The sequence below is a fragment of the Delphinus delphis genome, chromosome 18, assembly GCF_949987515.2.
Source record: "Delphinus delphis chromosome 18, mDelDel1.2, whole genome shotgun sequence".
NCBI classification, from domain to species: domain Eukaryota; kingdom Metazoa; phylum Chordata; class Mammalia; order Artiodactyla; family Delphinidae; genus Delphinus; species Delphinus delphis.
In genome coordinates, this window is record NC_082700.1 from 5,665,880 (window position 1) to 5,679,432 (window position 13,553).

At 51.2% G+C, this 13,553-nt stretch overlaps 1 protein-coding gene across 1 annotated transcript in view; it reads right to left on the reverse strand.

The window, feature by feature from the left end:
- Positions 1 to 2,763: 2,763 nt before the first annotated feature.
- Positions 2,764 to 13,553, reverse strand: part of FLT1 (fms related receptor tyrosine kinase 1) — a 172,639-nt gene continuing 161,849 nt past the window's right edge. Inside the window, exons 26-30 of the mRNA XM_059995932.1 lie at positions 12,616 to 12,721; positions 12,197 to 12,339; positions 10,255 to 10,339; positions 8,409 to 8,503; positions 2,764 to 5,651 (exon numbers count right to left, since the gene is read on the reverse strand). Coding sequence (XP_059851915.1) covers positions 5,450 to 5,651; positions 8,409 to 8,503; positions 10,255 to 10,339; positions 12,197 to 12,339; positions 12,616 to 12,721 — 631 coding nt within the window. The 3' untranslated portion in view covers positions 2,764 to 5,449. The remainder of the gene's footprint in view (positions 5,652 to 8,408; positions 8,504 to 10,254; positions 10,340 to 12,196; positions 12,340 to 12,615; positions 12,722 to 13,553) is intronic.

A 13,553-nucleotide genomic window follows, 5' to 3' on the forward strand; every position in this document is an offset into this window, starting at 1 on the left:
TGTTTAGTTCACGTTTGTGCTAGTTTTTTATTGTTTAGTGACGACGGACCGTAAACTTCAGTGGCATAAAACCACCCCCATTTTACTCTCGTGGGTTCTGTGGGTCAGGAATTAGGACAGGGCACAGCAGGGACGGCTTAGCTCTACCCATTATGTTGGACCTCAGCAGGGAAAACTCCAGTTCCAGGAGGGTGGGGGCTGCAGTCATCCGACCTGGCACCTGAACTGAAGGTCATGAACTGGACTCAGCTGGGGCCGGTCAATGGAGGTCCCAACCCGTGGCCTCTCCGTGAGGCGTAGGCTTCTCCAGCTCTGGCGACTGCGTCTCTGGTGGGACCGGTTGGAGAATGAGTGGCCTCAGGTGGAGGCTGCATGATCTTTTCTGGCCTGGCCTCGGACTCATGCACGGTCACTTCTGGTACATTCTGTTGCTGACGAGTCACAAAGCCCGCTCTGATTCCAGGGGAGAGGAATTGGATGGGGAAGTGACAAGGACACTGCCAGAGCTCGTGTGGGATGGGAGGTATTGGTGCAGCGAGTTTTTGGAAAATACAGTCTGCTCCAGCATCAGGAGATGTTGGTTTAGCACTCACATAAGAGTTCGGAGGTTAGGGGGAGAGATCTGGCCTGTACATGTAATTTGCAAGTCATTATCATATAGATGTCATTTCAGGCTTTGAGGTTGATTGAGAGCATGAAGAGAGTTAGTATAGACTGAGAAGTGGAAAGGTCCAGGGGCAGAGCCCTGGGGTTCCTGGAACACTGTTCAAGGATCAGAGAAAAGAAAACCAGTATGAGGCAGAAATGACCAGTGAGGTGGGAAGAAAAATCTGTGATGTCCTAGAATCAAGGTGTTTCCAGGAATAAGGGTCAAGACTGAGACTGAAAATGGCCACTGAGTTTAGCGACTTGGCGTCATGGATAAGCTCCCCATGGAGCAGCTCCTTTTCAGTGAGTGGGAGAGAAAGCTCGGCTTGAGTGGGAGGAGAGGAGCCAGAAACAAAGAGTAGTATAACCTGCTCTTTCAAGGAATTTTGCCGTGAAGAGGAAAAGAGAAATGGGGTGGTAGCTGGAGGGGAAAGCAGGGATGGAGGGTTTTGGGTTTTGCCAGATGGGAGAGGTAATAGCATGTTCGTATGATCCAGTGGAAAAGGGAAGATGGGCCGGGGTGAGGGGTGGTGAGTTGCTGGAGCAATGGCCTTGAGTCGAGGAGAGCGAGGGGCTGCGTGTACCCCGGGTGTTCTGAGTCGGGAGGGCAGAGTGTCCGTGGTAAGTGGGCAGATGTGATGGTGGGATTTTGAAGTTCTCTTGACTCCTTCAGTTGTCCCATCGATGTGAAGGGTATACTGATAGTGCCTATCACATTGGGTTGCTTTGAAAATTAAATGAGTTTATTTCTCTAAACCACTTGGAATAAATAGTTCCTGGCACATAAAATTCAGTTGCTATGTTTGAGTCTAAGCCCTTACTCTTTTTAAAATGGGTTGTGAAGAGTTGTGGTGACCAACCAGGTTTTTTTCATTTTAATAATCCTTTATTGAAGAGCATACACACGTGCGTTTGCATGTAAGGGTACAGCTCAGTGAATGATCATGGCGTGAACGTACCTATTTCCCACACCCAGATCAAGAAATAGAACATTAGTGGCATCTAGTGGGTTTGGGGGGTTACTTTGTTTTGTTTTTTTTCTCTTAAATGTCTTTAGTTCAAAAAACAGAAGGCTAGTCATTCCTGTGTTGGGATCCAGGATATTTCTGAAATATTTCCTGGCCTGTGAAATCCGTAAGTCTGGTAATACGTTTAACACTGAGGAGTCCAATAAACCTTACTGGGCTATCCTGCTGCTGGACAAAAGAAAAAATTCCATTCCCAAATGTACAATAAGTTTCTAGAGTCATGAGAAAACTTCTAAACGATGACGTGACCCCAATTCCTTGAACATTCTTCAAATCCTTTGCCTAAATTAGTGACTTTTGTGTTGAGAAAACCAGTAACATTTTTAAAGGATTTCAGATTCTCAAAGATAAAATGCTTTTTGCCCTCTTCAGCTAATAACCACAAATTTATTGAGATTAGTCATTTATCCCTTGTTCTCGCCTTGTCCCAAAGAAAGCAGGCCTGTTTTCCCTGGAAGTGTTTCTCCAATCTGGTTTGCTTATGATGTTATTAGGAAGGTGATGGTATGACCACTTTCTAAGACAATGTGTTGGTCACTTATTCTATGTCTATTAGTGATTACCTAAATGGTTCCTCTTTCTAGGATGTGATCCACAAAACAAAATTGAAGAATACGTAGCTAGTGTCCTTTTCTTAGGGAAGCTCTTGTGTCACTGCCTAGTTATTTCGTATGGTTCCCAGCACACAACCTCTAATACACAAATATACACCCACGCGCGTGTGTACACACACACATTCTGTGATTATGGTAATGTTAGTGTTTGGGAAAGCCTGCCTCTTTTTTAATTGAGGGGACTTTGGTCTGCAGCCAGCACTCGCACTCAGTCTGTACATTCTACTTGTGATCGTATTCATTTTATATTTTGATGCTGATTTACTGTTCGCAGTGTCTCAATCGTTGAGAGCAGCCACTCTGTGGACTGGTAGAAGCTCTGTGCCCCGTCTTTAGTGGCGCTTGGTTTCTGTTTCTTGTGCCGGATTAGTAATTGGTATTTCATGAGCTCACCCAGAACACCCGTCCACTCCCCCGCCCAGGGAAGCCAAGACCCCTTTTTTCATTTATACGCAAAATGGAAAATATATGGATGTTTCTGTAAGTTAATTTTATTATATGAAGATGGCATACAAAGTACATTCATAGTGACTAGAGATGTAGGACGAGATTCTGTCTTACTTATATCTGCAGCATATATTCTTGGTTTGTATAAAAGTAACTTTAAAATTCCAGTTTCCTTAAATAGTTCTGCACAAAACACACACACACACACAAATATACATATAGTTACTACCACTGTCGGTCAAAGACGCGCTCCTTCTTTGATCAGTTAAAAGGGGCCGACACGTGGTTGTTTCCTGTGTGGCATTCTTAGGGGCTGGGAAGCGAGGCGCAGCCAGAAGGCCGAGGTCACCTTCTCAGGGTTTGGACCCACTTGCTCCACGGGCCTGAGCGTCATTCTTAGACCAGCTAGATACAGGCTCGCGCGTGGTTCCCGTCCCCTCCTACCCACGCTGCTCCGTGTCCTTGATCTCACAAGTCCTGAAAGGGAGTACTTGTCCCCTCGTTGTTCAGGCCAACCATTTCTGTCGGAGATGACAAATGGGTCTAATAATACCATCAGTCCACTAGTGATTGCATTTTCAGTGCTGTTTCAATGCACCCGTCTGGGACAAGCCCTTCGCCACTGGATACACTCATTCCTCCCAGCTTCCAGTTTTCATTCTATGTTAAGACTCCAGATAAAACCGGACTGATGGGACAGACCCGAGTCTCTGAGGAAGCCGGATTAACACAGTCTAACGTGTTCTTTTGGAAAGATGGTATTACTAAGGCCTCTTAATGATTAAGAGTTAGATTATTGAAATCAAGACATTATATGCATAGCTAAGATTTTGCTTTGTTTTCACTAACTGCTGGATCCTTAACTGATTTGAGAAGACAGGAGAATCGATTGTGGTCTTCTTGTAATTGCCCTGTTTGACCTCCTCCCGGTTACCTGATTTCTACTGTTGCCAGGGGTCACAGGTGCTCTCGGGCTTGTGAAGAACAGGAAGAAGGCCCCCCTGTCCAGGGCCCTGGCCTGATACTGTCTGCACTTGACTCTTGCTGGAGACTGGCCAGAGGCTCCTCCAGCAGAGTCCCCGCCCCCGGAAGCAGCCGATGTCTTGCTGGGGACGTTCCAGCTCTCCCATCTCTTCATACGAAGAGCCTTGAAGCGAGACTGTGGCACACGGGGCAGGAAGCACAGGCCCGTCTGTCACTTCCGTCTCAGGTTCTAGAGTTAAGAAGGGAAGCGTCCTCTTCTCTACCAGGAGCAGTGATTCCTTGTGGCCTGTCTGGCTCCAGCTGGCCCCAGAAGGTGTGCACATCCTAAACACGCAGCATCACGCAGAGCCAGTGAGGGGTCCAGGGCCTCTGGACCCTGAGAAGTAGGCACCCTTTGGTACCCTGTCTCCCTATTTCCATCATCCTCAGACCCAAGGCAAGGCCCAAAGTAGATGAAAAGAGGCTTTTCTCCTATTGTCGGCTCATTAACTAATATCCTGAGTCCCCATTCTAGAAGTATCTTGCATAAATTACATACCACCTTTTTCCTCAAGGAGCATAAAGTGCTTAGTAGACATTGGTCAATGCTCTTCTGTCTAAGAGGCGAGCGTGGGTAGGGTCTCCACCGAATAAGAAGGACACCTGGTTGACTTCTGTCCTCGGGTCGCCACGGTTTTCGGGAGTTGGTCTGGTTGGCGTGGAGATGGGGTTTTCACTCCGCCTTCTCTTTTTTCCTCCATCTATCCTAGTTTGGGTCTAGAGTAAACCTACACAAGACTGTTTTCCTTCTCCTCAGCTTCCTTTTATAACTAACGGTACGAAACAGGTTAATACCAAAAACTGAGTTAAGTGTCTTGACTAGATAGATATTAATACTCCAGATGGAATCTGACAGTATCTTTGAAAACGTGGCTTTAAGCCGAACCGGTGACCTAGGAGACCAGACTCACTGGGCTGAGCTTCCTGGGAGCGGCGCGTGGGGAGAGGCGGCCCCCGACCCCGGCACCCCCCGCCCCGCCCAGCTCAGGGGGCGGGGTCAGCGTGTCCTGCTGGGGGGCCGGCGGGGGGACGGGCTTGGCTTCGAGCTCCACCCAGCGCTGGAGACGAAAGCCGTGCCCCGTCTGGGAAGAGGCACAGAACCCATCCCATAGCTAAGGTGGTGCAATGTGCTTGGTCGTTCCAAAAATTACGTTTGGCCTTTTTTGGCCTCCGCTCACCGCCCACCCCCTGTCCTGTCTGCTCCTCGGCTGGTTCTCGAACGTGGACCCAGTGGCACTGTCCCCATCCCACTCCGTCCCCGTGCCCTGTCCTGTTCTCTTCCTCTCTCCCCTCCTCCTCCCAGGCCTTGTCAGCTGCTGCAGGGCCCCAGAGCCACGCCTTTGCAGCACAGGCCGGTGACAGGTGACAGTGTGTGTCATCAACCAGCCGGAGCCCGGCGGCCCTGGGGCCCCGGGGAGGAGAAGCAAGTCCTGGGGCTGAGGAAGGATTTCTCCTACCCTCTGAGTCCCGCGAGGGTTGGCAGTGGTGCTCTTGGCTTTATCTATCTGGGGTTACATTCTTGTTAGTCAAAAGAGATAAAAAACACTATTAACAGTCACACAAAAGCAGCTGGCTTCTGTGGAAAGGAAAAGGTGTCGATTTATATATGCATAATACTGGCAAAAGCTACTTTTCTGGGGGTATAAATACACACGTGGTTCTAGAAAGAAGGCTGTGCTGAGTCGGGCTCTAGACGGGTGCGGTGGAGTACGGGACCACGGAGTTGTAGTCGGGTGGGGGAGAGCAGCACGAAATCTTCCTCTCCAGCTCCGAGGGGTCATAGGTGAATCTGCGCCGGCCTCTGCTGAGGTGCCCACAGCTGGCATGGCAGAATGCGGGTCTGCTGAGGTCAGAAAGGCCCGACTCCTTACTTGTACTTGTTACTCTCAAGCTAAAGAAAGAAAAGAAAAGAAGCAAAGTTGATTTCTTGGACACACTCAAGTCCACCCCTTAGTGGGTCGTTTGCTCATAGGCGTCCTGGGGTTCATGGCTGTGGAGTCCCACCTCGCCCTCTGCCAGGGTCTCTGGAGCTGCGCACGGCCTCTCTGCCACCAGCTGGGAGTCATTCCGCCGGCCGGCCAGGGCCGAGGGTGGAATTAGTTAAGGCAAACCCAGAACTGCTGGTGGAAAATAGCCCCCAGGCTTGGGTCCAGCCCTCCCCTACGCCTGTGATTGGCTCAGAGATGCTCCCCAGCCCCGCAAGTATTCAAGTCGAATCCCTGGAACCTGTGAAGAGCACTTTATAAGGCAAGAGCTGTGACTGAGCTAAAGGATCTCCGCAGGCGGCGCCTGGCCTGCGTCCCCCAGGTGGGACTCAAGCACAATCACAAGCGTCCTTATAAGAGAGGCGGAGCGGGCGTCAAGGCGCACGCAGGAGGAGCGGGAAGGTGGGGCCGAGGAGACGCCGGGGGCGGCGCCGCTGGAGGAGGAGAGGCACGGTCTTCCCTGGGGCCTCCCGAGGGAGCGCAGCCCTGTGACACCTTCATCTTGGACGTCCGGCCTCCGGAACTCCTGTGTCGAGACACCGAGTTTGTGGAAGTTTGTTACAGCCGCCTGGAGAAACTCCTAGAACGTCCTACGGAAAGGTGAGCACAGCCGTCCGTCTCCCTCTCCTGTTTGTGCTCCAGAGGAGAGGCATGTCCAGTTAAGGCGGTGTATCGCGGCAAGGGTGAAGGGGCAGGGGACTGGCTGCTGGCTTCCGTGCGTCGCATGCAGCCCAGGACGCCGCGCCGGGCAGAGGAGCTTCTCTTGTCCTCCCGTGTTTGGTGGGCTTAACAGCTGGGATGAGAATGAGAACCCCGGGCGCCACGACGTTGTTGAATTGGCTCTGCATTAGCGCGCCCAGCCTTTGATCCATGTTCTATGTTTTAGTCTCCGAGTAGAGGATGCAATGGGTGGTTTTCCTTTTTTCCACACGGGAAAGTGTTTCTGGAAGTGTTTTAAAGTAGGAGACAAAAGCGCGTGGGTCCCGCTTCTCCCGTCACTCCTCGCGGCGTCCCCTGACCTGCCCGGCGCGCGGCTCCGGGCCCCCGGGGGGGCGCCGCAGAGGACACGCGTGCGCAGGTGTTCGGGCCCGAACGTTCCCGGCCCTCCAGCTCCCTGGGGTTGATGCGCTGTGGGCCCCATCGCTCAGAGGCGTCTGGGGCCACCCTTTGACCTGGATCAGGGCCAGCAAACTAGCCGTGCGCTGGCCACCTGTTTGTGTTTTTTTGTTTTGTTTTAAGCAACAGATGTATTGACGTATAACTTACATACTATGCGATTCACCTGTTTAAAGCGTACAGGCCAGTGGTGGTTAGTATATTTACAGAGGGCTCTTCAGGGCACTTCATATGCATGGAATCACGATGCGTCGTGTTTCGTGAGCGGCTCTCTTCACTTGATTCAAGGTTCATCCATGTTGCAGCGTGCATCGGCACCTCATACTTCTTATTGACAGATCTTCTGTTGTGCGGATATATGCATTTTAGTTATCCATTCGCCAATTGGCAGACATTCGAGTTGTTTCTTCCTTTGGTCATTATGAATAACGCTGCTGTGAACATTTGTGTGCAAGTTTCTGTGCGGACGTAAGTTTTTATTTCCGCGGGGTATATGCCTACGGAGCTGAACTGCCGGTTCCTAGACTAACTCTGTTTAGCCTCTGAGGAACTGCTAGACTGTCTCCCGAAGTGGCTGCACTGTTTTATGTTCCTACCAGCGAGCAGACAGGGTTCTAATTTCTTCATGTCCTCGCCAGCACTGACTCTGATTCCAGCCATGCGGGCAGGTGTGAAGAAGGGGTGTCTCACGTGCCTTGCATCTCCCTGATGACTAATGAGGTTAAGCATATTTTCCTGTGCTCCCTGGCCGCGGCTGCCTGCTTCTGTAGGGAAGAGGTGACCGCACACAGCTGCAGCTCCTTGCTCGTGTACTGGGGACGGCTGCTGCTGTAAGCGGCAGAGGCGAGCCTTGGTTTACCCTCTGGCTCTGTGAGTCAACAGAGCCCTGATTTGGGTACAAGAGGAGCAGGACGGTTCTGCCTGTGGGTGAGTCGGGGGCAGGCATTGGAACCGGGAAGGGACGAGCACCGAGAGGGTCCAGCACCCTGGAGGGTCCAGCGAGAGCCCACGTTTTCTGACGGCATTGCCACCGGCCGCTGTGTGGAGGAAGGAAAGCCACGGTCCACAGGACATGAGCACTCACTTGGAAGGGTTGGGGTGTCAGGAGGGCGAGTCTCAGGACTGGACGGCAGTAGTCGGCCCCTCCTGTGCCGCTGCTGCCGGCCCGGGATGGTGAGGGGTGCGCGCCCCCTCCCCGCCCCTGTGAGCAGGTCTCCATCTGACTGTGCACTGTTGACAGTTGGAGACATGGGGCTCCTTTCTACCGAGCGGCTGTGCTGCCTGGGCTCGGACTGCCTGTCCTTGCCCGTAAAGCAAGTTCTGTTTTCCCTTAAATCCCAGTCTTCCTTCCCAGAACGTGGCCCTCAGATGTCTGATTTTATGCCCTCTTTCCTGTCCTTCTGGGGAGAAAAAAGTGCTTTCTGCACGGCCTGGACACTATGGTCTAGGAGGGCAGGTAGCCCTCAAGTATCGCCATGAAACCCTCTCCCCCGGCACCTTCCTTCTCGCCCCTCCGGAAGCTGGTCAGAGCCCCCCAGCGTCCTTACTCAATCTTCAGCGAGGCTTTGGGTTTACTCTCGGCCCAGGTGAAGCGCTTTAGCAAGGGAGAGGCCAGCAGGGTGCCACTGTCCGGCTGGTAGTCCTGAAGGGATAGAAGGAAAAGGTTACACCTCTTGCTTGACCTGGAGGGGCCCATGCCAATCGGGGTGTGATGTTGGGATGCGCATCTAAGGTCACTTCAGGCTCTGGCCTTATCTTCCACACTCCCTGCCTGTGAAGACACAGCATTGTCTCCATATCGGCAAGTCTAAACTTTGTCAGTCACAAGAAATCCCTGTGCCCAGTGACTGAGGCCCCTCCTCCTGACGGTGAAGAAAGCAAATGTAAACAAAAGGGAAAACTGCGGGTACCAGGTGAGCATTTTTCCTAGTCAACTTTTATGCAAATTATTGCTTAAATATATTAAAGATAGTTGGGCGGATGACTTGGCAATGATATGTAAAGACTCTGAGAAATGGTAAAGACACGGTTTAATTTTTCTTGAAGATTCTACAGAATTTTTAGGCCCTCCTGTGTGATGGTTTCCAGCCATTCTGTTTCCTTGTTGGTTCGTGTTTAGCACTGAGTTTTATGCAGGGTCCTGACTCTGTTAACACGGCGTTTCCAGTGAGTGGACCCCACACATGGTTCCTGCCACCTTCAGTCCCCCCGTGGCTCTGTCTGTGTCCTTAACTATCCGTCAGTAAAGGAGCCTCAGGAAGGGGCCTGCCCCAGTTCCTGAGCTACTCAGGTGGGCAGGGCTGAGGGTCAAAGAAGCCTTCCATGTTTTGTTTCGTATCGTCTCCTTGGACTTAAAACCAGTGTTTCTAAGCAGCAAACCAAAATTTCCAGCCACTTTGCCTTTGTATTCACCAGCTTATTTGTAATTTTTTTTTTTTTTTTAGTGTTTAAATCTTTCCTCTTTATCTGGTGTGTTTGGAAGGTTTTGGTGTTTTTCAGTGGTGACTGTGCTGTGTCTCGAGGCCACGCTCTTTGTGGTCATCACCTTCACACCACAGTAGGTTTTTTTTTTTTTTTTTTTTTTTTGCAGTACGCGGGCCTCTCACTGCTGCGGCCTCTCTCGTTGCCGAGCACAGGCTCCGGACGCACAGGCTCAGCGGCCATGGCTCACGGGCCCAGCCGCTCCGCGGCATGTGGGATCTTCCCGGACCGGGGCACGAACCCGTGTGCCCTGCATCGGCAGGTGGACTCTCAACCACTGCGCCACCAGGGAAGCCCCCACCGTAGGTTTTACAGGCCTTTTTTGGGTCACGACTCCGTGAGCGGCCCTGAGATGCAGCGGCCGTGTCTCTTGTCCAGCCCTTCCTCTCCTCCCCTTATTCTCTCAGCCCCACATCCCAGATCTTTTAAAGGGACAAGCTGGTTGAGGCCTCTTGTTTGCTGGGCTGTTTGGGTCACTTTGCCCTGTGTGGTTGGGTGGGAACAGAGGCCTAGGAGATTCTTCCAGGACCTCAGAGCTGCTCGTGGGAGAGGGCTCTCTGTCGCACCACGAAGGTGCAACCACTCGCACAGCTTTGAGTTCCTCTAATGCTCTGAAAGCAAGGTTCCATCACTGATGGCCAAGAAGCTTAGAAACACACAGTGAGGTTTCGTAGGGGACTGAGTTACGCCCAGGCAAGGACATGGGCCCTGGAGTGAATCCTGGGTCATCTTCAAACTACAGAATTACTTTCAAATTAGCTGTGTATTCTATGTCTTGTCGTCAGCCCCCCTGAAATGGTCATTTCAGCCACCACTGATTACTGGCCCCCGTTGACCTAGAGCCACCGGACGACTGGAGTCTGTGTTTGGATGGGGTGCACTGAGTAGGTTCCTTCCACTTCCATTACTTACATCAAGCATGGACGTGGCATTTGGTGAAAGTTCTTCAAAGGTTTTGATTTTTTCCAGGCTGATGAAATTGAAAGCATTTACATATCTAAAGAAGAAGCAGAAAGAATAATCAAGACAGGAAAATGCATCCAGTTTTGATTAGTCAGGAGACCATGGGCACCACGTCCCAGCTAAGGTGAACCCAAACACTGGGAGTCACCTCATCCCTCTTGAGGCTGCAGTTCTCTGGCTGTGTTTCCCTGGGAATCCAGACAGTGGTGCTACTTCCTCCTGTGGTTGCTAATCCACGTTGCATAGTTTTGAGCAAGACCCCAGAGGGACCCTTGAGAGACGAGGCAGTGGTCAGGCCTCTGGTCCCCCGTGGAACCAGATGGTGTCGGGCCAAGAAGAGACCTGGGTCGTCATCTGGTCTAAACACCCATGTTACAAAGAAATGGGAAATGATGCCCGGAGAGGTGATGTGGCTTCACCACGTACAGCTGCTACTTCTGCAAGGACATGGCTCGTCAGGGTCCCACAGCTGATTCAATGGCATAATCGAGCACCAGGGCTAGTCTTGTGTATCCAGGTTTGCGATCACAGGTCGGGAGAAAGGGGTAGTATTTGGATGAGCTCCCTGTGGCTGCCTGCTGAGCTTTGGTTGATCTGTTAGGAGGGGCCGGCAGAAGGCCCCACCGTACGCCCCCTCACCTGCGGCCCTGTCACCACCGACAAGGCCCCGTCTCTTAGGCAAGCTCCCTATTGGGCCCAAGGCTAAGCAACAGACCGGAAAGGCCCGCGTAACTTTGACACCTTCCTCCCCAGGTCTGACCCAATCCGCCCCTGCTAATTTATTTAATCCACGCTTACTTTTCTCATCTTTAAAACAATGGATGACTCATCTGGGCCGGTTGTGAAGTATGAATCGTGCCGCTGACCTGTGACCCCGCACCGCAGATCTGGGCCGGCCACTGGACTTCTTCCAGGCCCTTCCCAGACCATTAGGCTTTCCAGCTCTTCCCTAGTCGCCTGCCAAGCTTGACTGAACTGAGGTTGGAGCCCTAGGAGTGTACCGACTGCAGGCAAAAGTGCTAGAAGGCCTGCAGGATAGTCTAAAAGTCCGGAGACGAGTCCTGACTACACGGGGACAGGGAGGGAGCGTCAGAACACCTGGGTTAGAAGTTCTGTTCTGCGGCTTTCGAGCCGCACAGTTTTGGCGAGCTGTCCTCTGGAGCTTTAATGTCCCCACTTGTATACCAGGAACACTTCATAGGACTGGTCTGAGCATTAAAGGAGGTGATGTATCAAAGAGCCCAGCATGGTACCAGACCACACAGCACGTGTCTAACCATGAGCACTGAATGTGTGTGACACACGTGTCATCGCTAGGACTGAGGTGCTGACCCCGCCCAGCACGGCTACTCGGTACATCTTTCTTCCCTTACACCTTCTCCAGTTTCCTCTAGGCTAACGAGAGGTACTTAGTTTGTCAGGTAAGAAAACAAATCCACTTTGTTGCATTTTATCGAAGGTATCATGAAAAAAGTCAAGGTCATTGGGGGGAACAAAAGAGGAGTTCTTCTAGAATAAGACAGACTAAAGAAATGAAAGAAAATGCAAAGTGTTCTTGATTGGATGATGCTTTTAAAAAAGGTACATGAGACATTTGGGGAAAATAATGGAGATTTGAAAATTCAATAGCATGAAGGGATTATCAGTTTTCTTTGGTGTGGTGGCACAGAGGACTGTCCCTTACGAGAGGTATACCAAAGTATGTAGAGGGAAGGTGTTACAGTGCCTTATGCCCTTTTCCAAAAGGTTCGGCAAAAGGAAAAATACACACACACACACACGTATCGAGTACGTACACGAAATAAGGTAAAATGTATGTTTGGGTTTAGGAGGTGGGCTTTTTTTTATGTTTGAAAATTTTATAAAATGAAGTTGGGGAAAGAGATCTTACCTGACATTATCAGAACTTCCTGAATTAAACTTTGGAGCAGAAATATCTTCCTTGAAGAAGTCCTCTGAGAAGGCAGGAGTTGAGTACGTAAACCCACTATTTCCTGTCAGTATGGCATTGAGTGGGATGTAGTCCTTGCCATCCTAAAACACCAAAGACAGGTGTAGTCGCATGCATTTCTACTTCAGCCTGTTTCTGTGGGACACTGTTTCAGTTCAACTGTGTCATTTCCACAATCTTGATTGTGTCTGGGGAAGATAAGTCTGCACACACCCGCACACGCCCACACCCCCCCACACACGTGTTTTCTTTTACTCCTGAGCTCAGCTATTAATAGCCTTTAAAATAACAGACAAAGAAGACACTCCCTTGACTTATATTGAAGGCATCTGGCCTTCTGATATTCTAGATAAATTTACCTGTTGTACATTGGCTTGAAGCAAGTCGCCTAGTTTTTCCACAAGTTCTGCGAATCTTGGCCTTTCTTTTGGGTCTTTGTGCCAGCAGTCCAACATGATCTGGTAGCTGTTGGGTGAGAGCACAGCAGAGGTTGCTGGAGAGCAGTGGGGAGTACATCGACTGCCCTACACACTGGCCAAGGGATGGGTGTTGTCATGGGTATAAAGATGACGCTTCTCGTAGTTATGTAGTGTTTGCTCCACTTTTAGATGTGGGTACGCAGCCACGACACATAAAAAGGCTGCTCGCGCCAGGTCCTGCTGGTAGTGGAAAACACGTCTACACAGGTAGACTCTCAAACCAACCCCCCCGGAGCCCATGACGACCCAGGCTGTTGGCGGGAGCGGGGGCTGAGCTCTGAGTGAAGCCGAGCTGTCTGGGGGGAAACGCCAGTGGTCACTCGGCCATGAAGTATCACGTCCTCCCCTCCCTGTGCAAAGCAGGACAGTGTCCTTAAAGGTGGAAAGTGGATATAGACACAGATATCCACGGGTGAATAGTCTGCAGTCTTAGGACCTTCTCAGGCTGGAATGACGGCTGCCCTGGGCTCCTGCATGAGCACATGGGATGTCTTACCCCTCACAGTTGCCTTGCCGAGCTCAGCAGTGGAGGTGGGCAGGGGGAGGCACTGTGTACACGACCGACATCGCTTCCAAAAGGTGGACGTCCACACAGAGTGTGGGTAGCTCCTCGGGCCGTATGCTAGTTCCTTCCATGTGGCTGACTGCCCCACCCCCAGCATCTCAAACTGGCCTCTCCCCGCACAAGGCAAAAGTACAGGCTGGCTTCTGGATATGAAACCATTTGTCTTAGTGTCCCAGAGGCCGACTCTTGTCCCGGGATTTAAACGTCAACAGGGCTCCTCTGTGATGCTCCTGACACTTTAGGCCGAAGGGTA